The following is a 26,417-nucleotide window of genomic DNA, read 5'->3' on the forward strand; positions in this document are numbered from 1 at the left end:
TTCTTTTCACATTATTTATTAATATTTCACGTAGAGATCAAATATAAATACGCAAACGTCACAGAATTAACAAGTATTAATTCTAGTTTATTCATACATTATAAATATTGTCATGATAAATGCATTAAAACGTTCATGAGAAAGCATTGATTTCTCAAGAGAAACTACTTGTCAAGATATGTACAAAACGTGTGTACATTGCACGTGAATATTTCTACACGATATGTTTCTATACAATAAAAAAACTAGCTGCCACATTTAAGATTCTACATTTTTGAAATGATGTGTCATGGATATTTTCTATGCGAGATATCAAATATAGTTAATAAATATAAGAAACAGCATATCGTGTTATACAGTCAGAATATTGCATACAAGTCCCGCAACCATTCCCAGTATCAGATATTAATAATTGAAAAAAGATACCTACTGAACGATAATTTTATGAAAATTGGAATTATTTACTATTTATAAATATGTCTTCTTTTATGCATATCTTTTGTCTAATTATTGTATATTTAGTGACGAAAGCTAACAATTTTTGATAGAATTGCACATTTATATATGGTATCAGCAAAAATAAATAATCTCCAATTTTAATAAAAATTTGTTCTTGCACTCAATCTATTGCAAAGTTATACTCACACTTGTCAATATTAATTATTAATAGACTCACTATTACATCTATTGCTGACTAAAAATTGCATAATGGCAGTTTGATAAAAATAATTATAATCCAAGACGACTGCCGAAGATCTATTATTAAATTTTTAATCGAGATCTTCCGTAGCCATGTTGTTATATGTTTTATAAGTACCGTAAATTATTGAGTAATATTGCACTAGCAAAAATAACTTTTTGCACTAGAATAAGCAATAAGTACAATATAGTTAGAAATATTTTAAGATTGTATATTTTCATAATTTAAAGCGATAAACGAATGTCATGGATATCGCGTATTAATAATCATTCATACAAATGTCTAATTACTCTAACATTTATGGCAAATTTGCAATTAATATTTATTAAGAGTCTAAAAATAGACGTCATTAATCAATCAAGAGAAGCGTAACATTCTGGCGGAAAGATTAAAATCTTCGATTGGTACTTGCAATCGATCGTTCCAGTCAATTTTGTTTCTATACGACAAATGTGAACACATTGGGAGACGCGTCACTCGTTCACATCTTCTAGAGACCGACCAATAAACAAAGTTTTCGGGACATTTATAGAGATATCCTTGTAAACTGTTTCGGGTATCGCGTTTACACTTGTAAAAGATATTGCTGCAACCTTGTCGATAAGGGAAATGTCCTTCTTGCGGACAAAGCTGATTTGAAGATACTTTTACCTAAATCGAAAAAAAAACATTTTGTAAGAAATATTTTCATCACAAGTTAATTTAATTGATTAGAAATACTTACGGGTGATAAAGCATGGTCTTCTAATCTTCTATAAAATCTCGCGCTTGTTCTGGTGCCCATGCATGGCTGACTGCTTTTACTTGCAGATAGACATTGAATCTTTTTCTCATCGAAAATTGTATTTTCGGGACAACTCAATATAAGAATCTTGATTTCCATGTTGCCTTCGGAAGTACACTGATAGAATAAATTGCAATATTTTGGATGCCTTCGGAAACCACTAGGACAAACTAAAGTTATTTGCTCGTCGGTCAAATTGCCTATAGAACAAGGCGCCGCGACTCCTGGTTCCGCTGTTGTCGATTCTGATAATTCAGTCGTCTGTTCCTGTGATTCTATCGTGGATTGTTCCTGCAATTCAGTCGTTATCTGCTCTTGAGCTTCTGTACTGGATGGTTCTTTTGACTCTGTTGTCGATTGCTCCTGGGATTCTGTAGTTGTTGATTGTGCCTGGACTTCTGTAGACTGTTCTTGAGATGTCTCGGTCGTAGACATTTCAGACTCTGTGGAAGCATTAACTTCCGTTGTAGCTTCGCTACTCTGTTCAGAGGTGCTAGAATCTGTAACGGATTCTGTGGTGGCTGTAGTTGATGCAGCCGTAGACTCTATCATGCTTTCGGTACTGTCTATCATATTTGACGTTGTTGATTCTGTACCAGAAGCGGTAGCGCTTTCCTCTGAAGTAGTCTCCATGGATGAAGTCGTCGCACCAGGCTCTGTGGATGTCACTGTGCTTTCTTCTGTTTGCTGAGCTGCGCTCTGTGTTACAGTAGTAATTTCCATTGATGTCGAATGTTCAGGCATTTCGGATGGAGTTGTTTCTGCGTTGCTTGAAATATTTCCAGTCGTACAATCTTTTGCGGGATAAACGGATTCAGGATAATTACATACATTGATGCTAGAATCAAAAATAGTGCCTGGTGCACAATCGAAATGATATACGTTGAAACCATTGCCATTATTAACACAGCGATAGAATTTATCACATCTAGTTGGATGTGGATAAAACCCTTCGTCATTGCATATTATTCCATTGCTCGGCTTCGGCTTTTGTGTGGCACAGTCTGGTGCATGTGACTCAGTAGATGAAGATGATTCTGCAGGTGATTCAGAAGTAGGTGAGGATTCAGACGAGAGTGAACTTTCTGTAGTGGAGCTTCCAGGCATTTGAATCTCTTCTGGTCTTCCTGTAGCAGGATTTTCGCTAGTAGATGTAACAGTAGTTGTCGACGATGACTCTGTTTTGTCTGTTTCTGGTGTAGTTGATTCGGTAGACGTTTCACTTGAAGTACTAGCAGCTGTCGTGCTTTCAGTGGAAATTGAAACTGAAGATGATGACGTAGTCGTAATTGTCTGACTAGAAACAGTAGTCGTGGAACTACTCGTAGCAGGAAGCCCAGATGTAGAACCGGAAGTACTGGGATTTTGATCAATTTTATTGCTGTCTGTTGAACATGAAGTTACTTTCTCAATATGATTACACGTTTGTATTGATTGATCCCATGCTGTACCAGGCCCGCATTCGAATTCGTATTTTTGATATCCGGATTGAGCTTGTACACAACGATAGAATTTTTTGCAATCATCAGGATCCGAAAAGAAACCTTCTTTAACACACTCAGATTTTCCATTCTGAGGCGAAGAGGCAGTAGATACAGAACTTGGCAAAGTAGTTGTTGCAGTGCTACCATCGGGTGGCAAATATGAAACAGATTCAGATGTAGATCCAGAAATTACATTGGTAGTTGTACTCGAAGGTGGCAAGTAAGATACGGAAGTAGTAGTCGTTTGTGTTGCAGGAGGAACATAAGAAACAGATTCGGTAACTTGCATTGTCGAAGGTGAGTATGTACTGGGTGGCAAATAAGAAATTGACGTCTGAGACGATGCAGTGGGATTATTTGTACTCTCAGGTTGAGTTGAAGATTGTATTTCTGGTTTTGAAGATGTTGATGGGAAGATCGAGCTTTCAGAAGATTGTGATGGTAATTTGCTTGTATCTGATGGTCCAATGGTACTGCCTATTTCATTCGACGATGTGCAGGGTTTGTCTGTAGCTGCACCGTTTGCTTGATTACAATGTGGTACAGCATAAGCGTGATTGCAACTCTGAAGGGACGCATCCCATACGGTTCCAGTACCACATTGAAAGTCGTATTTCGTGAAGGAAGACATGCCATTATCGACACATCGATAAAACTTGCGACAATCTTGTGAATCAGCAAAAAAGCCTTCTGCTGTACAAAGACCTAAAATAAGATTTTATTTATATATTGAAACTTTAATATTCCTCTGGTCTAAAAAATTAGGGGATTAAATTTTCTCTGTATAAATTTTTACTCATTTTTAAATTTTAGTTACTTACCGAATAATTGACGTAAAAAGTAGATCAAAAAAAAATTTTACAGGGCAAACTCTTTACTATAAGATGCCTTTGTTCAATTTTTTAATACCCACTTTAATACTCAAAGGTGTGATCAGTTTTGAATAAAGACGTATTTGACACATCTAAAATCTCCAAATTTGTGGTCTTCTACCATCAAACAAAAAAATTGGCGAAAATAATCATTGGTACCATCTCAAAGTACGGACTTTGCCCTTTTAAATGAAAAAAAAAAACTTTTTCCTACGCCGATTATTTAGCAAGATATTGCAATTTCAAGTAATCTCCGATTTCTTACGATTTTTACCTTATATGCTAAAATCGTAAAAAAAAAACAGATTACTTGAAATTGTAATATTATGCTAAATAATCGGCGTAGGAAAAAGTTTTTTCTTTTCATTTGAAAGGGCAAAGTACTTTGAGATGGTGCCAATGATTATTTTCGCCAATTTTTTTGTTTGGCGGTGGAAGACCACAAATTTCAAAATTTTAGATGTGTCAAATACATCTTTATTTAAAACTGATCACATCTTTGAGTATTAAAGTGAGTAAAAATTGAGTAAAGGCATCTTATAGTATAGAGTTTGTCCTGTAAAATCCTTTTTTGATCTACTTTTTATGTCAATTATTCGCTGAGTAACAAAAGTTTAAAAATGGGCAAAAATTTACTGAAAAAAAATCCCTTAATTTTTTAGAGCAATGCATTTAATTTTAAGAACATACCTGATGATGATTGATTAGCAGATGAATTTGGAGAATCTGGAATTGCAGGAGATCCAGGAATACTTGAACTGCCTGGAGAATTCGGCGTCCCCGGATATCCCGGAGAACTGCCAGGACTACCCGACGAGCCTGCTTGGCCATTTGGATCTCCAGGTTGTCCTGGTTGACCATTTAAATCTCCAGGTTGTCCTGGTGGACATTTAAATCTCCTGGTTGTCCTGTTTGGCCCGGACTGCCAATATCACCATTCCATTGTCCATTATTATCTCCACTTTCCAAGTTCTGCCTGCAGTTTTTCCTTGTAACAGCCCAAGCGTGATTACATGCTTGAATTTCTGGATCCCAAACAGTTCCTTCGCCGCACTTAAAATCATATTTTCTAAATTGTCCGTAACCTTCGTTAACGCATCTATAGAATTTTCTGCAATCACAAGTATCGGCTAAAAATCCTTCTTGCGTACATCGATATTCATTTTTACAATTAATAACATTATTTTCCGGTTCGTCTATATTAGCTGGTCGATCCGTTAGCGGTGGTTGCAATGTTGTTACTGGTTTTTTTATTGTTGTAGCCTCAGTCGTAATTGTAGAAGGTTTAGTTATTAGAGACTGCATCGTAGTTGGCTGCGACCACTTAGTTGTTCGTAATGTTGTTGTCCATATGGGGGAAGGAGGATTTTGTCCATTCGAATCGAGTTCATTCTGGGAACTACCACATTCAGGCCGACCGCTATCTTCAGGATGTGTACAAATATCTCCTTTATCCTTTGAAAATACCGTGCCTACTCCGCATTCAAATTTAAAGGTCGTCAGCGGGCTGCCGTTGCCCCAATCTACGCATCTATAATAAATCCTGCAGTCATGCGGATCGGGATGGTAACCTTCTTCTATACATTTAAAGGGAGCATTGCTCTGTCTGTATTGGTCTTGACTATACCCGTAATAATCTGCAATTCAATATAACTAATTCTCAACTCTCAATTCAAAATTTGACTGACCAAATAATATCGTATCATTCTTATTTATTTAAAACTTATTTTCTATTAATTTCTTCAAAATTAAATATAAAGATTGTAAATCTTCTTCAATAATCTTAATTTATAAAAGATTAAATAAATTAAGATTAAAACAAAGAAAAATATTAAATAGCTCTCACCAGCTTCTGTCAGTCTTGATATGATCAGCGTCGCGAAAACGCTCAAGATTAATCGCACTTTCCACATCTTTTGCATCCAATTCAATTTTGTGTTATCTATAATAAGAAACATAATAAAATCACTAATCATTATTATAACGCAAAAGAATATTTTGAGTTTGCGATCTTTTTATATTTTCATCTGATTTCTACTGATTATCTTGGCTATTGACCCTACCATTTCGAGGAATGTCTATCGACTTCTGCTTAACGATTCATCTGATAACGAAAGAACATCTTAAAGTGCGTTAAAGTCTACATCAAAGAACGTCATCGCGTGCACTTTATCTTTTCAACTATGTACTTGCAGCACTATCGATTGTGCAGTTCACTGCTGTTTATCGAGATAGAGGCTGCGAGCAACGTCGAGAAACTGATTGTGAGATCTGTGCAATCGGAAATGCTCGCAGCATAAATCGCCATTGGCGACGATATACAGATATATAGTTTAGCATTAATTCTAAATCTTTTTAAGTATTTTATTAATATAAAATAACTAATTTCAACTTTATTTATATAATTTATATAATTTAAAAATTATTGTTTAAACAAGAATAAAAACATTTATTATTGAGAAGATATGCATATAATTTTTTTATAAAAGATAATTTTGAATCAAACATCTTTTTTAAGTAGAGGCCTATGGGAGCCAACACAAATGTTGGTGTATGATAATTTTTACAATATCTAATCACACGTAAACTGTGCGCCGCATATTCGTCGGTCTTGAAACACAGTTCATTACATGAGGCTGGAATCACTTATAACAAATTAAATCCATTACCAATTTAATCTCTTTGATGCTAATATGCATCTATAAGAATCCCCTCCCTTCGAAATTTATTGCGAAAAATATCACTAAGGTGATATTTTTTATTTATACTTTTATATGTTTGATTTATTGTCGGAAACTTATTTCTCTAAATTATTTTAATTTAAATCGATTTCAATCTTTTATTGATCTTTCCTTCTTTAGTCTAGTGAAAAGAATATTACGTGAACATAACATGATAACTGCATTTTCTTGGAGTTTGGTCATAACTTAATCGTAATCGTATATTTCAATATCACGTTCAGAATTTGTGAATTCAATCAATGTCAATTGTCAATGCCAATCGTACATTGCAAAATTTTTTTCATACAGATAAGCAATTTATTTGTTTGCATATCAACTTTTAGAACCGTTTAAAGTAAAATCAGGCTTAATATTAATTTGATCGTTCGATTTTACTATTTGTTTTCTGTAATATAAAGATATATTATTACAATTAAATTTCCCTTAACATCATTAGAATAAAAGTTCGAATTTTCAAACTTTTAATATACGCTACAGCTGATATTTTAATTATATTAAATTCATGTGAATAACCTACATTACAAAAACGTGATGCTTGGAGAAATTTCCGCAGCGTTGAATGAAACATTTTATAGCGCGATGTTGTAGGCTTCGTTTACACGTTGATCGTTCCCTGAATGCTAATCAAGATTATTCCACGTGGCCGTTGCTTTCGATCAAAGGCGCGTTTACGATTATGCGAAAGAGCATGCAATCTATTTTGCATGCTAAACATTAGTGACAGTGAATGCAAAATAAATAATAGATCAAAAAGATACATTGAACTTAACTGCGTTTAGGTTTACGTAACTATAATTAGTTTTATATTTGCTTTGATATTGTATATTAAATGCAAATTTCAAAGAAAAGTTTAATTGAGAAAACAGTTTTTAATTTGCCAGTTATATCTTTGAGGCTTATTGTTAGCTATGATTTTTTTTACGAGGAATCATATTTTTTGTAACATGAGTAATTACATGTCCTCTGATGGCTATAAGTATTTCAGTTTATTTCTATCATTTATTAATGTGACTGTAACTTATGTTCATCCCTTGTTTACCTCCCTTATAGGCAATTAACGTTGCGCAAAATTCCACGTTGCATCGTGAAATATTGCAGACATTTTATTGCGTGGCGCATCGCTACGTGCATAAAGCATAATGAGGAGCCGTTTGGCTGTTACTATCGTTTACTATCGAAGTGTAAACGGATACCCTAAGCTGCGGATATAAATGCCAGACGGTTCGAAGGTGCACGCAAGTAATGACGGGCTGTTAGGGATGTAACACGACTTATTTATAAACCGATTCAGACAGGTCTACCACCTGCTGTTGTTGCTGCTGCTGTTGCTGCTGCTGTTGCTGCCACTTCGGGGAATGGAACTTAAACGAACTCGCAGCCTCGGACGCATTCCAAGGACAACGTGCCTGGCGTATCTCGCGGTTTGTCGTGCAATTAACCCACCCTCCGTCGATGGATATCTCGACTGGCAAGAATCGACATCGCTGAATTAACCGGCTTCCTTCTCTTTCTCTCTCTCTCTCTCTCATGCGGTGCAATGTCGCGAGAAGAGCGTTTGCACATCGAGCCTTCTATAATCTCAAACATGTAAGTACGTAAAACTATTTATTTAATTATTACGCATGTATTACGTTGCAAGGACACGTCATAACAAAATGCTGTTTTTGATCGCGTAAAGTAATCTGGTTTAAACAATGCGCAATTGGCCTTTTAGTTTATTTGCCTTCACGTAATAATCGCTGATATTTGTATCGGCAAAGCACTAATTCGACTTAAATGTAAATCGAATGCGATATCGTTTCTTGCGATAGGAGTCTCTTAAAATGGTAAAATTACTGATAACACTATCTGCTATCTCCACAAAACACACCACGTCGTTGTTTATTAATATACAGATTATTATAATAAATAGTATATATTTAATTTGCATCTCCAAGGCATGTAGATAAGAGAAGAATGTTTGCGCAAAGCATTTGATTTACTTTTACATCTTCAATCATAAGAGACTTACTACACCTATCCAAATACGGTCAGATTACAATTTTTAACGTACATTTGTAAAAAAAAAAAAATGTTTAATCAGACAGAAAGATGAATAAAATTAATTGAATAAATAATAATTAATTTATTCGTAGATAAACTATAAAGTACCAAATTGAAACAATATGAGCTTAAATGTGCACAAATGTCGGTGCGATAAAAAAATAAATGTAAAACGAGAATGTTGCATGTGCAGAATAACTTTTTTAAAACGCGCGATCGAGAGAACATCTTTATCGCAGCCTTTAGAAGGACTTCAGAAAAAATTGCATAATAGCGCACAGGCCGCATTAACTTTGTAATTATTGACAGTATATTTGGCTACAATTTGTAGAAAATTTTACGCCAAGAGTTTTCTCGGAATTTGACGACAATTCGAAAGATGATTGTTTAAATAGGCGCGAGATATTTAACAATTTTATGATTAATTAATTACAACGTTCGCGATATCCGGAATTTGGTAGTTTAAATGGACGCGGAAATTTTACTGTCTTCTATTTAATTAAACCGAAACGATTTCGGAGCTTGCGATCGTTTTTGTTAATTAAATAGAAGACAGTAAAATTTCCGTGTTCATTTAAACTACCAAATTCCGGATATCGTGAACGTTGTAATTAATTAATCATAAAATTGTTAAATATCTCGCGCCTGTTTAAACAATCACCTTTCGAATTGTCGTCAAATTCCGAGCAAATTTTACGCCAAGGGTTTGCTACAAATTATTATGTGCCTTCTTCTTTTATACAAGATTAAAAATTTAACAGTTTTTATTGCTTTACGAAAATAATAAAGAACAAGGAATTTACTAGTCTGGATAATCGATTGTAAAGTACCGATAATCTAATTGTGGACGAGCGTCGCTCAATCTCGTTTAAAAGCCATGCTAACAAGTTTGACAAGCTTGAGATCGCCCCGTTAAAGGTAATAAATTCTTACTTGATTATCATTTGCTGGAAAGATTGATGACATGATTGCAAGTCGGTCTCGAGGCTTTTTATAGAACGATGAAAGTATATAATTATACGCTTCAACAACTCTTTTTGCATTATAAGATATACTTTTTCCTTGACCGTACATATGTTCACTTTGCATAAATGTTAAAAAATTATAAAACGGTAAAATGTTATTATGAATGTAATTAGTTTTAGAATTACATCTTCGAATTTTTGTATATAAATAAATCTTTTCTTGTTTTCGTCTTAGAGATAATTTTCTTCAAGTAACTTCACACGCGAAACGAAGCCTGACCTCGAATTAAAAACGATTATTGGAATCCTCGACACGGTGACGCTTGTTAATCGCGTGGAACATGTTTTAAGAAATAGTAATCTATAATTAACCTTGTCTTCAAACATCACTGATAACACCGTAATAATAGAAAATTAGCAGAAAATGTAAGTGTATATATTTCCTTGAGTCTACACGTCCTTTGCGCGGTCGACGATCGATTTGATTCACCGCACAATTATTTTTTATGGATAATGAAGAATAAGTGGTATGCGATTATTATTTTTTATTCAGAATACGAACAGTTGAAGGACATATCGATAATAATGTATCGAATGTTTCTAACGAAGGTTTAGTTTCGAAATCGTTAATAAGTTGCATTAGCAAATGTAAAGCTTGCTTTGGAAAATTTTTGAAGTAAATGCTCAAGATTACACCTTGTGTGGGATGCATTCGGACTGAAGCAAAAGCTAATCGAGGCACAGAAAACCTGTTACATCGTGACGAAGAAAATAGTAACATCTCAGTCTGCAGGCGATGATGCGGTACAGTGAACCTGAGCTGTTATGATAGCGTACAGCGTAAGTGCAACCTTGCCGTTGAAAGTAGCAAGGTCGTTTCTTCTCCCGCCAATTCCACTTTTGCCTTTCCTGCCGATATGTACTACACTGGTGTCCAGTGGCGTGGGAATGACGAGAAGTCATACAAAATCCGAAATAATTTGTAACACCTATCAAAAGAATATTTATTATAATACAAGAAATATGTGTCTTCATTCAGGAGTTCTGTTCAGAATATTTAAATATTTATATAAAATAATAGTAACAGGAAGTATTCACCGTTCATGTCAGTTATTTAAATTAACTACTTATTGTTTTAAAAAAGTGAGATAAATTTTCAGCCAACTCATATGTAACATGTACATATATAATATATATGTATGCAAATACTTTTCTTTTCAAGGTGAAAAGTTTTCGTTACGTGAACAAAGTGCAATATAAACTTGTCACTGAATTAATGATGTGTAGCACAACGTTATAAAAATTCGCATGACGTTCGTCAATGACAACTGTGAATTTCTTCGTGGCCAGCAACATCATCTCCAGACTTTCCTTGCAGCGTCGCAATTAAAGGGATCCTTGTAAATTGTAAGCGTGAGTCTCTTCTCAATTCCCTCAGTTTCTTACTATCCTCTTTGCACGTTCCTACGCCTTTTTTTTCAAATGTTCCCTTCATTTGCTACCATAATCATGTAGGTATCCCGTAGATCTATCATGCGTCGTGCGTAAATCCGTCACTGACACTAGCCTGCGTGTAAGGTTCAAGGCTATCTTGGCTATACACGTCGCATATATCTTTAAGAAAATGAGAAAGCTGCAGGTGTGAATTAGCGTAGGCATAAATAGAGCATAATTACGAGCCGCGATGAATCAATGGAATCGTCGTGTTCATAGTAAGAACCTTGTTTGGTGCAATTAATGACCACATTGAGCTGTCGATATAATGCACTATATAGTTGGCAATATACGCGCAGAGCGTGGAATTTATATTTTTTTAAACAGTAATTTGCAATAACCTCTGAGTGTGTATTTAAATAAATTATATTAAATATTTAAATGCATTCTTTTTTAATTCTTATTTCGTGATTTAAAATTGTATTCATGAGGATCAATATTACATAAATGTAATTGTAATCCGCATGGGAAACAATACAGTAAGATTTTACTGAATATTTTTTTCTATATAGGGAATACGATTAAACACGCGTGATTGCCGTGAGTCAATTTCGAATTTTCCTTTATACGGCAACTTTTTACCTTCCTTTTGAAAAATTGTGCAAGGCTGAACTCTCTGGAAACGTTAAAATATTGTCAATAACGGAAACATTCCTTGTATCACATAATGATAAACAATTTTTTATAATTATGTATTTTTTTGTAAAGATCAATTGTTCTTACGGCTATCTCAGATACGGCTTCACGTAGCGTTTCTTTTTACGTTGGTTTTTTTATGACAATTTATAATTAATGTGAAAAATATTTTTATATTACAATAGCACTAAAATAATTATTAATTAATTATTTATTCTTACAATACTCAGATTTAATTGTAAAAACTGTATCAGTCGGTGTATTGTTTTGCAAGACCATCTTTCTTCTCATTAAAAGAAATGGAAAAATTTTTATACGTGATTCACTCAATACGTTTTGCAACAAATTTTATATTGCAACATCTCATAGATATTCTTTATAATAGTTATTCTTTTCACATTTATCTGGATCATCGCTTATCTTATAAACATTTATTTTGTACTGTACGTGCAATTTTTACTTACGTACAATACGCATATTGTGCAGCAATAATTAAGTAATATGTCAGGATCAAGTTCGCATGATCGCTCGTTATACGGTGCACGTGCGGCGTTTCTTTATAGCGCATCAGACCGAAAATTAATTTTAAGACCGGTATCAGTTAAGGTTGCTGCCGTTTACAGATTACGAAATACTGCACGGACGTACATAATGCATTATGCGCCCGCGAGCGGACCTGTTTATTTCTTGGCCGATCGCTTTCAATGCCAAGATCGAACGATGGTTTGATCGGCCGCGCTCGAGCCGAGCATGCGAAGCGCGGAATGTCGATCCAAATACAGCAGCCGTACGGGCCGTGACGCGAATTCGCGATCGAGCGGGGGGAATATTTCGGCAGCGGTCGTTTACATTGTGGACATGTTACGAGTATTGTAAGACCCGCTTGTGACCGGGTGAAACAGTTACGTGATGACCAGTGTCATGACCATATAACAATTACACGTTTGACATTGATCTTCGCCCAGCTCTGACGACTTTTTAATTTTTATTACACTAAATACAATAACATTTTCTTGATATTGTTCAGTTTTATTTAGAACATTAATGACTAGAAAAAATGTGAGTTATAAAAACTATCGGATGATTTCAAGGAGGAAATTATTAAAAGTAATTCATTTTAAATTATTATTTACTTTTCATATTTTTTATTATTATAATCAACACAATCACACGTCCAAGATGTAAAGTAGCGAGTGATCGTTATGTGTTAACAGCTAGTTTAATGGAATCATAATGGCTGTATGTGGATTACAGATAAGTATTGAAAATAAAGTATCGCAATTTACGCGTTTAATCTCACAATCAGTAATGAAGTACGCATCGCTTTAAATTATAAGTATACCTGTAACAGTGTTTGTTATATCTGCTAACTTGTAATAATCAATTGAGGCTTTTGGTTTCAAGAATTAAATAAAAAGCGCAATATTAGGATTTCATGCTCATAAAAATAAAAGTGAGATGTATGTTATCATAAAACGTAGATTAGCAATGCTGAACGTCATAATTATGCAAATTTATTTTGATATTAAATAAAATTAGAAATATGTGAATTACTTAACGCGTTATCTGATTATCAATTATCGACTCCAACGCAGAGCCTTCAAATCGATCTCCGTTATCTGATGCATCATAATCACTATGTATTTATGAGGCTGCTTAAATTTTCGGCCAGTAACGCCTCGGACGTCGAAATTTATGCTAATCACTTCCCTCTAAGGCCTTCGTTAAATATCCGCCAATCTACTTCCCAAGGAAGCGAAGAAATACCCGACGATATTTCTACGAGGATTTAGAACTGCAGACCATAAATTATTATAAATTACATTTGCGTGACCGTTTATAACAATCCCGAAAAATTGTGCTATGAATTGAATTTGATTAAAAAAGGATTTATTCTTTTTTTTAAACGCATTTATTATTCATTTGCCAGTTCATTTGCCATTTTCCGCACATAGGCTGCGTTCCGTTTCACACATGATGCGCATGATTTATCCTTTTATCTTTGTTTAACATTTGTGAACAACAAGGGTACCATGATACATCATGCGCGTCATGCATGAAACGGAACGCAACCCCCTAGAGATTAATAACTTTTCTAATAACTTTTCGTTATAAAAAATATAGCTCAAATTTGCGCAAATTTTTAAAAATTATAATACATCTATAATTCTCACTCAATTTTTATAATTAAAAAAAATGTGACGCCGAAAAAAAAATCACGAAAACACGGATTTTCATTCACTTTTACAAACAGGATAAAAAGGAATACATGAACTCACATTTTGATGCATTCGGCAAAAAATTCCGTCGTCTGTCAGTCGTTCATCATCTCGCAAATTCTTCTGGGACTCTCTGGATCTCCTCGTGATCCTCGGGAACACTCACGTGGAGCGTGAGCCTGGCCGGCGTTACAAACTTTTTAGTAACTATTCTGAAAATCGGTTGCTGATCGTGGCACGTTCCCGAGAGGGAGTAAGTCCTGAGGACGCGGATGGCTCCTACTTATAAAGACTTGGCCAAGACTTGGCTCTCCAATTGGCTTGCCGGTGTGCGTGGAGCACCAACACGCGTGTGTATGTGCACGCGAGAAGGAATAGTGGCCGCGTGCAACTGTGGAAGGGGGCACAAACCATGTCCCGATCGTTACACGCTCGATGTTACACATTACACCCGAGAACCGATACCGTCCAGGAATTCGCGCCTCTTCACCGGAGAATGCGACACTGTCGAGCTCTATGTTGAATCGCATTTCTCGCATTTCGAGCTAGTTAGCGCTGCATAAAATTAGTAAATCGCTTCGTGCATAGAACGCGAGAGACGAGAAAATATAACACGCGATGATATCGCATTTGTCAATTTTTATTTATTATTTCCTTTTAGCAAAAAGTATGATTCAACTGTAAGTATTTATATACTTCAATTCTTTTGCGTCTGTCTCATCGCATATCCCTTCTTGCAATTAATACATTTCAACGTTACATTATTGCAACGTATTCAAAAGTACTTTGTGTAATACCAAGCCTATCAGCATTTCTTTTTGGGAACATAAGTTGGCAATGATATTTTTTTATTTTGCGCAGGGTAACTTAAGGATTATTACTTAAGGATTAATTAAGCTTATACGTACACAGAGCAGGTTTCATTAATTCGCAAAGACATCTCGATACTGATAGAAGCCGAGTTGAACGTGCCCCAAGGTTTACGCGAGGGGGACCGTCGTCGTTGCGGCATGCCGATCTTGTGAAAAACTGCAGATACGAAAGCGAGTCGAAGATACAGCGTGTCGACGGAAAGTAAAGCCAGCATTGCAGCATCCAAGATCGAGTTATGTAGACCGTCGCAATTCTTCTGTTTCTCGGCCTTGATCGCTCCGGATGCATCTCCTTTGCCAACCCGGTGCGCGTGTGTTTTTTCGCGCCACGTCGCGGCGCCGATACGGTTTTCCCTGTCGGATCGGCTGTGGAACAGGTTCCGCTATTTATATCGTCTGTAATGAATCTGATAAGGAGATCTTAAAAAAATGAATTATCAAAAAGCTACGAGTCATGCTCACGCAATGAATGAAAAGCCCTGCAGAGAATACCCGCGAATCAATGATGTTATTAAAACAATCGCGCGCATTCACTCAAATATCTAATGCTGTCATCAAATAATGTCCTTATTATACGTATTATAAATACTTAAATATAACAGAAAACAAAATAGTAAATTTATGTATTGATACATACATTTAAATAAAATATAGAGACAAATCTATAAATTTGACACAAAATTGTCGTTACATAAAATTTTACAAATTATTTTAGTACGCATATTTTAAAAGTATTACTTTGATAAAATATCATTTAAAGTATTAAATAAAACATTATATTAATTCTTATAAAAACTAAAGTCGGTCGATAAATGCGACTGATGTTCTAATAATGATTGTTCCATGATTATCTGATTGTCTGTAAAATAACGATAAAAAAGAACAATATACTTTACGATTCTTTCCAATTCGATGTGTTTATAAAGAGTTCCGAATTATAAGAGAACGATATTACTATTTATACACTATTGTGTGTGCAATTTTTTTATCAAGATCAATTGTTAACTAAATTACAGATGACGTCGATGACGGTCACTGCTCCGACGCGGTTCGACGAACTCCGCGCAACAGGATGCTGCAAAAATTATAAGAATCAACTATGAAAACATGACGTACGAGAGCGTGAAAAAAATACGATAAAGACGAAAATGTTCGGCTCGTGACGGGCCCAAGGTCGCGACGATTATCGGCGATCATCAACGATTGTTCACATGCCGTTTCATGTGAGTCCCAAGTAACGAGGAATCCCGTGGGAACGTAGACGACGCATGCTCATTTATTTTCTATCTATGCCATACAAAGATATTCGAGGACAACTAGCAGCAGCAACGAGAAGTCCAAGCGTTGAACTCACCGGTTGCCGCAGCTTCCGCAGATTTTCCAGTGTTGTCTCCGGAATCTAGATTTTCTTTCAATCGATTTCTTTTATTATCTACATAAAATAGTAAAAATAGAGTTGAGTATATTATGAAAACAAACAAAAACTTGTTGTTTCTGTTTACAAAGAATTATATTTTCTTTCGAATTTCTTTTTATATCGAAACTGTTTGAACACTCGATTCTTAAATATTAAAAAATCGTACAATTATTGATTCTGTATTGTTCTATTTAAAATTATTCAAACTGTTCGGAATCTGTTGAATTCTTTTTCTTTTGAGCTTTGCAAAGTGACATGGAAACGTTTTATACAAAACGGTCGTTTTTTATACAACTTTTTTATAAAATATTTTATGTAATTATAACTATACTGTAATAACAAATATTTTTAACGATATGTGGATTTCGCTGCGCGTTTCTTTTCAGAAGAAAGTATTACATTTTAAAATGTAATACTTTCTTCTGAAACATCATGTAGGGGCAAACTACACTTGTATACGAACGAACTAAACGTACGTACAGAAAGGGAGTACAATGGATCGTACTTCAAGGTACGTTCACCATAAATGTTCTGAGGAAAAATCCCGAGGCTATGGATCCTTTGCCGGGGGACGTGTATGATCTTCGTCTCGTAGATTCCCGAAGAAAGAAACAACCTATTCTACAGGAAGGATTCTGAATTAACGAGCCGTGGAATATAAAGCGCGGAAGTCCAGTCTGATCTATGATTTATTCGTTCATGAAGACAGGCGCGCGATTCACCTGTCCCCAAGACTTTTATCTTTAGCGTAATAATGGCAGCTATAATACGAACGTATAGCGCAAATCGTATATATGTATGTGTGATGATCTTCATCGCTGATTTTCATTGATATTATATTTTATTTTCCGTTTACTCGCAGTACTTGGTTCGAGAAAAATTTATCTTTATTCAGCTAAAAACTTCGAATTGAAAAAGTTTGACGAATAAAAGCTGTATCGTAAAGTCCAATAATAATCGCAACTTTTCTGAATGAAAAGTTCACTTCACTTGCGCACTTCACTTGTAATTACTGATAACGTGTTGATTCGATAATTTATCAATGTTCAATTACCCCGTTTACGCAACTCAACGACCATGTAATCATAAAGCTCGAAGGTAGTGATTTAAGTTTACAATGACGCTCGTCATTAAGAAGACCAAAAGGGTTTAGTCCAGACACGCACCACATATGTATTTAAAAGATGGACTATCCTGTCGACATGCGAATACATAGGTACGAGTAGAGGCCGATGATTTATGAGTTATGGAGATCTCAAGCCACCTTCAATATTCCAAGTATTTTCGCGTGCGCGCCTTATATATTTCTATATGATATACACTTATTAAGCATACACACACAGATACATACGTACGCATTCAAAGTTGAGTACTTATATTGCACAAGTTCTTAATATAATTCTTAATATAATTCTTTATTTTGCAAATTTAATTTGTGCAAGCCCCCGTCGAGTTAAATGTGTGACAGTTTGCAGTTATTTATTTTCATACCGTGCAAAGAAACTCTATAAAGATTAAAGAAAAATATATAATCGTAAAGCTAAAAATTCGTTTAAAAATCTGACGAAAGCAATAGTCGAGCAATAATGCCGCAAAGGGATTTATTGAATTTAGGTATAGGATGTACACCAATTGTATTCGATCTCTATTCAATTATCGTCTTTATCGAACGATCTTACAAACGTATTTGTGATAGCAAGTTTGCTTTGGGTAGCAATCGGCAAAAAGTGGGGAAAAAACGATGAGAGATACGTCGTACGTACACGCAACGATGAAGCGTCATAAAGATCGCTCCGCTTCTTTTGCGGTTTTTTTCACCGAACGTCGATGACACGGACAAGAGAAAAAAAAAAGAGACGAAACACAGAGGAGAGCAGCTGTGTGGTTGGAAGGTATACCGGATACCTTAGCGGCTTATAAATAACCGGCGCGCCTCTTCGCGTCCCTTCGCGCGCTTTTCTTTCCCTCCTCCCTTCCTCTCGTACAATCCGTACGTACCTCCGACGCACGAGTTTTTGCGTTCAGAGACCCCGTAATTCAGGTTCCCTCGCACGTACGCCATGCGCAACGCGAAGGTAATTAACGTCGGTGTTGAGAAAACCGCCGACTGCCGCGCCGGTTTCGCCCGACAAAAAGAGCACCGAGAATTTCGGTGTGTTGATTCTCCGGGTTGGTTTTTACGTGCGCAAGTAGCGACACGTTGTTCGACCTGTGCTGTACGTAAACGTAATGCATTACTGATGCATGCGATACGAAAAGTGTTTCTCGGTACCGCGAAAAAACGAAGGGAGACGCTCCGAGTCGGCTGAACCGGTATAATAGTTATGGACCGCACGAATTCATTAGGACGGTGATTATTTATTGCCGCGGCGTAGGGAACGAGAAAGCGTATCTCTCTAATCTCCGAGAGCCCGAAGCTTTCATTAGAAAAATCTATCACTTGTCAAGTAATTATACATCGAGAATATATTTTTTTATTCTTTGTATTATGTTTAAAAAATATAAATTTGAGAGAGAGAGAGAGAGAGATCGACTAATTGTAAGTTAGTAATAGTAATCGTAGTTAAACATTTATAGATTGTGCGATATGATAAAGAGAGCATTAAATAATTATATAAAAAGATGAAAATCGGTATAAGATTCATGACAAAAAATGAATTAATAAATAAAATTTTTAAATAGATTTAGCTATATACAAATATTTTTACAAGGTACGCCAATTTACCTTAATCATCTGATGTCAGATATGCAAATAATAGCAATTAAGAAACCGAACATTATAATACTTTGAGAACAACGGATCGTTAATCAATATTTTTGAGAAGACCACACCGTGGATATACATGCACGGTAGCAATAATATAACTTATCCGGTTTAAAGTGTCGCCTATCACGCCCGTGACTGGTTTACCGCTATTTAACACGATATCGATCATCTTCGAGAGGAGATCAATTTAAAGAGGGCCGCGAGCAAAAAAAGAGCCATTTCGTGGGTCCACGCGGCATGGCAAAAGAACCAACAGGTGTAACGTACGTATTTTCTCGTGTGTGTGCTGTGCAACGAAAAACTTATTCAAAATAAAAAGTACAATAGATAATTACTAGATCGAAGAGCAAACCAAGGACCAACCACAATCGAGAAATATCTTGAGAAGATTTGGAGAAAAAATGTTGAATAAAATAAATGCCATATTATTTTATCTTGATGAAATGTATAAAATGTGACTTCATAACATGTTTTTTGAATTTTCAGACGCGATTATATTATACAATCTCTATGTATAATACTGTATATTATTCAAAAGATTTTGTGTGGTTCTCCTAAATTCTTTTTCTACCACTTTTGTTTCTGAAATGATATTATTACATATCATTAGGCATTACGAATATTTTCATGGATTTAATTTTATACTAATAACGTAATTTATACGCAAATGTTTTTAAATTTGCATGCCGCAGACGCGCTATCTTAATTCTTAATCGGCGCACTATTATCCGGGATTATTTTAGAGCATAAAGAGCATAAACGAACGATAACAGATGCTAAATTTTTGTACATGCAGCCGTTTTGAGACAGTTTTAATTCTTTGTTAAATGCTATAATATATTGTAAAAATATTTAAAATTGTTGTCTTAAATGTAACACACAGTTGTTTTGCATTATTTATTTAAATTATTTGAATGTGTTTATACCGCGGTAACCCACCGTCATTGTAATGAGTATAGAGAAGAAATGTTTTCCCGTCCAAGTACCGTTGGAAAATTTAGATAAGAAAGTCTCGTACTTCTAACGGATCTTGCGAAAAGAAAAAAATCTATCTACCCACACACAAGACAAAACGGCAACCGTATAGTTGGTTCTAGCGGTCGCGGAATCAACCGTAAAAGTGTCACTGATCGATTCCAGAGGATGACGCTGCTCTGCTCATTTATTCCGTGCACAGCGGAGCGTCCTGCTTGAAAGATTCATTCAGCATTCCCGACATTTTTTCCCAATAGCCCGAACGGAATCGGCAACGCAGTCCGTCCCTCTCTATCCTTAATTCCAATCTAAAAAATTTTTAGAGTATCACTCGCATGTCGATATAAATCCACACCTAACTCGTAACTGTTGAGCTTTATCGATTTTGCGATAAAGCTCAGATATTGTTCTTGTAAACCATCGATCCTCTGAAAACGAATCTCTCATTTTTCAGTCTGCTTTTCGACGTTCGCAGTTACTTTGCCCTTGCGTGTTTTTTTTCCCCTACGAACGATTACAGCTGAAACCGATAATCATACAAGGTCGTTTCTCTCCGTATTGTTCTTGCTCTCGGGCTTTTCTGCGCCTCCTCGGAATCATCCTCGTACCGCTTCCCGCATCCTTTGTTCGGCACGTTCTTCGTTCGATCCATCGAATCCAAGGACGAGACTGAATCACAGCTTCGTGTCGGCTATCATTAACGGTCTATAAAATTCTGTTCATCGCACTTATGTCTTACGGCCGACGTTTCGAGAGGATTATCGGTACGGTACGATTTTTTTTTTAATAGTCCAAATTATTTTCTTGAGAAACTCTCGACATTTATAGCCATTGGGAATCTTCTTTACCTTTGTTGTACATATGTTAGAATAAGTTACGAGATACGGGAGGTAAGACGTTTTGAGCGGCAGTGAAATAAGAGAGTAGCCGTCACCTGAAAAGCACAACCTATAAAATCTAGTAATTATAATTACATCGACCAGCCGTAATAACGCAATATTTTATTTAAAAAGCTTACGCGTAATAAATATTTTCAGAATAGAACGTTCTTACAGTAGTATGTTTTTATGGTAAAAAATATTTTTGAGGCAATGTGTGTGTCAATTTATATTTATGTCATAAATTTTATGTCACCTTTTCAAATCCAGTGCAGGTGTATAGCGTGACGATATTATTAAACGCTCATCCTTGACCCAGAGAAGGACTGGATTTCGTGACCGAAATCATCATTGCAACGGTACGTTGGTATTTTACGTATCAAATCGGAATTAATCGAGATGATGTATCTCAACAACTGTTTTGCATATATTCTTTTCGGAACTTTGAAAGGGAATCACCGGAATCTCTCCATTTTTTTATCACTCTTTTAAATACATATCGTATATAACAATTAAGTCAATGGATACAAGATATTACTTTTTCATATATCAAAATTATTAATGTAATAATAACATTAAACAACAAATTAAAAAATCTCATTTTAAGTGTGTATCAAGTGAGAGAATATGTACTTCTTTTATTTCTGTTACCGTCAAATTTATTCAATGACGCAGATATTTTAACCGGACGTTTCTTTCGAGATTATTAAACGTACAAAGTGTAACGGTATCTTTACAAAAGAATTTAAAGAAGACATTATCATTTTCTGATATTGCAATGGAACCATGCCGAATTACATTTACGGCGACGAGCGCACACTTATTGTAATGATTTTCAATGAATGAAGAAATGAGATAAAGCTATTTGTAATAAAAGATTGATTTCGGAATAATTGATATCATAATATTATATCTTGTCTTGACATTTATAGACCGATTACATGAAGTTTAATGAACGGTTTAATGATTTTAATAGACAGATTTATCTCATCATTCAACTGCTGTAGATTATCGCTCCAAGCCATGCTCCACTACATCTATTTCTGTAATAATTACCTCCGGATTTGCCTCATCGTAAATTAATCGTGTATCATTTCTTTTAAATGATACACGATTAATCTAAACGTGCTAAGTGATTTTAAACGTAGGAAATCTCGCATTTTGATATAAATTATTTTAGATTTCAAAATTTTTTTCTTATCTCACAATTATTTCTTTTTTTTAAATTCTTGTAAGATATAATTCCATTTCGTTGCTGTAAAAGGTACAAATAATTATATCTATTTGTGATATATTTTTGTATTATATATGATGTGTGCAACAATTTTTGTTTTAGAAACAACTTTTTCTTTTGTAAATTGATTTTTATTATCATGTAAATCATGAGCGTATCACGAAGAGATGTAATCTCAAATTTGGACCTTTAAAACATCATCCTAAAGAATTAGGCATTTTCGAAATTTATTAATTCTTCAGCATTACGTACAAAGTGTTGAAGAATAAAGAAGATAATTCTTAACTGACAGATGCAAGAAATACTTATGCAAAGATATGTATATATTTATATATTTTTGGTAATACAGAGTTACCGTTGCTTTTTAAGTGACAATATATTTATTTGTATTTATAATGCATTTTTTAATGTTGCTGCTGTGTAAATTTTCTTCACGATGACATTACTCCTTATGGCCTCATTGAAGAATCTTTAACGGTACATCGATGTGAGACCTGTGCTGACTCGTCAATAAACAAATGCATAGTGGTGTGCAAATCAGTTGCGAGGTATGGCCCGCTTTTTGGGGATTCTCGAGCAAAAATACTTCACGTAGGAACTTATATTCTTTCTTCGAAGGATTTTCAAGCATTACTCGCTTGCAACGCTCCGTATATTATATTCATTTGTATATTATTACCTCTGCGATTATAATCGAATGTCTCAAAAAATCTTGCAGTGATATTTTTATAAAAATAATATTCATATGCCTATTTTATATAAGGTTTGAACATATAATTTCGAGAAAATGTACTTTTATAATTTCTAAGCATATATTACTCGGTATACTGTTTACTTGTACCTGAATACAGCCACAAGGTTCATTATATAAGTGCATACGCCAGTGGCAATAAGGAAATTTATATAATTCTCGAATCCGATTTCGGTCACGTGGGCGATTTTACGATCGAAACACAGTTAACTGTTGAATTCGACCATTTCCCTCTTCGGTACAACATATAAGTCGCGTCCCGCGATTTCATGAAAAAAAAAAGATTCTTTTAACGTATAATGTTTTTAAGATCTGAACGAATTTTGAGGTGTGTAAAGTGGAATCTCATTGCCAGGCTAACAGAATTTTTATTTATAATTTGTAACATATTTTTAATATTTCACATCGAGTGTTAAAAATGAAAGTATTGCAGAATATTTTGCAAATAGTAAGACCGACGTTAGATCGTAGGTGCCGCGCCGTCTTAATTTGAAATATACTTACATAAATAGATATTTTGAAATGGAAGGGCAAGTACGTTTCGATGGGATGGAAAGTTGAATGTAAATCGTCGCATAGAGCGCAAAAATCAGCTGTAGGTCGAAGTCCTTGGCCCAGGAGTCACTCACCGTGAAGATATTTCTCTCTTCCTCTTAATGACGACCTTCGCGCAAGATCATTGCTCTTGAACTTGATTTCTCATCTGCTGTTTCTCGTAGTTGATTAAGATCTGTCGATATGGTAACTTACGTGAATAGAGATTATTATTATTTACTCATAAATATGACAAGATCGTTATCCAATCACGAGTCACGAACTGGAAAATCGTAAGCGTTGACACTATAATAATTACGATGCGTCGACGTCACTTAAAATCGATAAGATAGATACTAATCTAGATAATCATAGATCATCAAAATCAAGTTAAATGCCAATATAAAAATATTATTATATTAAAATTTTCAAATTTATGATACTTTATATTATTGCACGTAAAATTCGAAAGTTAAACTAGACGATAATTTATAATTGAATTTAAATTAAATACTAACTATTGATATCTATAATCATCGTTTTTATGCTGAAAATAATGAAATATTGCGATATATTATTTCTTTTTATATAAATACGTAAGTTAAAAATAATTATATATAAATATTTTTCTTGTTCATTGCACGTCTTATATTTACATTGAAATATTTAATAATCAATATTTAATAATCTCAAAATTTAATATTAAACGTTTACGTAACACGAATTATGAAGCGTTCGTGAAGACAGCAGGTGTGACGCGTGTAGGTATCGAATTAAGACTTCCCAGAGATTCAGGAAGCTGGCGATCGAGCGAAGAGATGGTCTCATCGGTGAGTCACGAAAGTACGGGATGATGGATGAACATGTGGAGAGGGTGAAGAACTCTCAAGCACGAATCCAGCAAGTTTCTTGTTTACGAAAAGAAGTAGGAAGTCGCGGGAAGGTTCTGCAGAGATCCGGGTCTGATGATCAGGGTTTGATAAAACATTACGACGTTTATACTACCCTTTTTTTTCGTACAGTGCATGGCGCTTCAAACCGCTGTTAAGGAGCCAGTTGTTCCGTTACGAATACTTACAGCCGAAATTCCGCTGCAATGACGCGCGACCGGTAAGCGCAGTTCTTTTCCTCTTCCCCTGACTACCTGTAACCAATAAAAGAACAGGTATTAATTCGGTATATAAGATAAGGAAAATGCCTCGAAATCTCTTAACAGATAAAAAATGAATTTTAAAAATATTTCAAGTAAAAATATATTTTAAAATAGGAAAATAGATGGTGTGAAAATACGTGCAACAAATCTTTTACAAGATGCGTTTTTTATAAATTAACAACATCATTAATAGCTTTTTAAAACAATTGGCATATCTTTTTACATAATTCGATTTCCTTAGTAGTTCTGTACTAAAAGTGTTAAGAAACAATATAATATTAAAGTCGATATAAAACACGACAGCCTATCATGTAGTCTAGTTTCAAACTTGTATAGCGATTTAAATTAATCTAAAATAAAAATATAATTATTACTAAATATAATTATAACTACAACATATTATTGTTAGTTTATTGATACTGATATCTACACTTTTAATTGATTCGTCGTACAATCAAGTAAAAAAGTTACATCAGATGCCAGACTCGGTGATAAATACTAACCGGATGAGAGCCAATCGTGAGAAAAAGCAGCAGTGTCAAGAAAAAGTGATTTATTATAAGAGTATCTTTAAACTCTTTCATTTTTTTCTTTGCTTCCTCCCTTTTTTCATGCCTGATAGCGTCGTTCTGTTCAATTTTACGTAATTTCTCAACTGCGGAGCATGACGTTCAATTACATGAAACAAAACGCTTCCGCTGTTAACAATCAGCGGATATGATTGCCTCGCTATTAACGATGATCAAATTATACGTTTATCTCTGTATTTTTTCTATTTAACATGTTGATATATGATTGGATTTGTATAATACTTTTTTACTTTTGTTCAAATAAATTTTTTTTTAATTTTGCAAAAATAATGATGGAGAATGGGAGCATATTATTGAAAGATGTAATATTCCCAAAAAATTTAAATATATATTATATGAAGTACATATATCAAATGTAAAATTTTTATCTGAAATATTTTTTCATATACGATTTCAGAAATATTCCGTAAAGAAATCAAGCACTTTAAAACAAGAAGGTTTATTAGAAAGTATATAGAAAAAATATATATTTTTTATTGTCTTTCATATCTCAAAAGTTAATTGAAATCAGCAAGAAATATTTTTCTTTTTAAATTTAGAATTAAGGCTCTTAAGAATATAATTCAAAATTCACTTACAATTAGATAGGGAGCTAATGAGCCGTGCTGGTTATTTTTGCAAGTTATATTATATTAATTTCATGTATTTGTCTGTTAGATTTGACATTAACAATTTAATCACAATATTGTCTTACATTAAACATACATTAAACATATATTTATAATTTGTGTAACGACATATTATTTTAAACACTGATGATGACCGATGTTAAGAGGTCGAAACGTATGTTTAATGTAAGAAAATATTGTGGTTAAATATTGTGTTAATGTCAAATCGAACAAATAAATATATAACATTAATATAACTTGCAAAAATAACTAGCACGACTCATTAGCTCCCTATCTACTTAAATTTTAAAACAATTTTCTTGTAAAAGAAAAATGATTTTAATAATTTCAATTTTATAAATGCAAATAAATAATGAATAATAGTATCAATTTAAAATTTTGTCCACAGTTGGACAAATGGTAATCTACGTTACTTATACATTTATCAGCTGATGTTACTTCTTTTTTTGTTAAAGATTTTTATATTTTATAATTACAATATGTTGTGTGGAAAAAATGTATAAGTCAGATAAATATATATTGTTCATATAATTATGTCATAATTATAAGTTTATATTACAAATTTGTATCAATAGTTGATAATATCAATAATCTTCAGTTACCTCAGAGAGGTTTTATTAAATAGTTAAAATAGAAAATTTGCCCAGATATGTCTTTAATAATATCTTGTGCATTTAAT

At 34.3% G+C, this 26,417-nt stretch overlaps 2 protein-coding genes across 2 annotated transcripts in view; one reads left to right on the forward strand and one right to left on the reverse strand.

Moving 5' to 3' along the window:
- On the reverse strand, nt 1-14,215 carry LOC105450834 (mucin-5AC-like). Its single transcript, XM_011690886.1, is given in 6 exon segments — nt 1-1,351; nt 1,425-3,673; nt 4,531-4,773; nt 4,776-5,477; nt 5,687-5,782; nt 13,999-14,215. Coding segments are annotated over 5 exon segments (3,555 nt in total). The 5' UTR covers nt 5,754-5,782; nt 13,999-14,215; the 3' UTR covers nt 1-1,057.
- The window catches only part of LOC105450832 (sodium-independent sulfate anion transporter-like), a 25,750-nt gene continuing 7,207 nt past the window's right edge, over nt 7,875-26,417 (forward strand). Inside the window, exon 1 of the mRNA XM_011690885.1 lies at nt 7,875-8,168. Coding sequence (XP_011689187.1) covers nt 8,109-8,168 — 60 coding nt within the window. The 5' untranslated portion in view covers nt 7,875-8,108. The remainder of the gene's footprint in view (nt 8,169-26,417) is intronic.

This window comes from Wasmannia auropunctata, unplaced genomic scaffold, assembly GCF_000956235.1.
Source record: "Wasmannia auropunctata unplaced genomic scaffold, wasmannia.A_1.0 LD336055.1, whole genome shotgun sequence".
NCBI classification, from domain to species: Eukaryota; Metazoa; Arthropoda; class Insecta; order Hymenoptera; family Formicidae; genus Wasmannia; species Wasmannia auropunctata.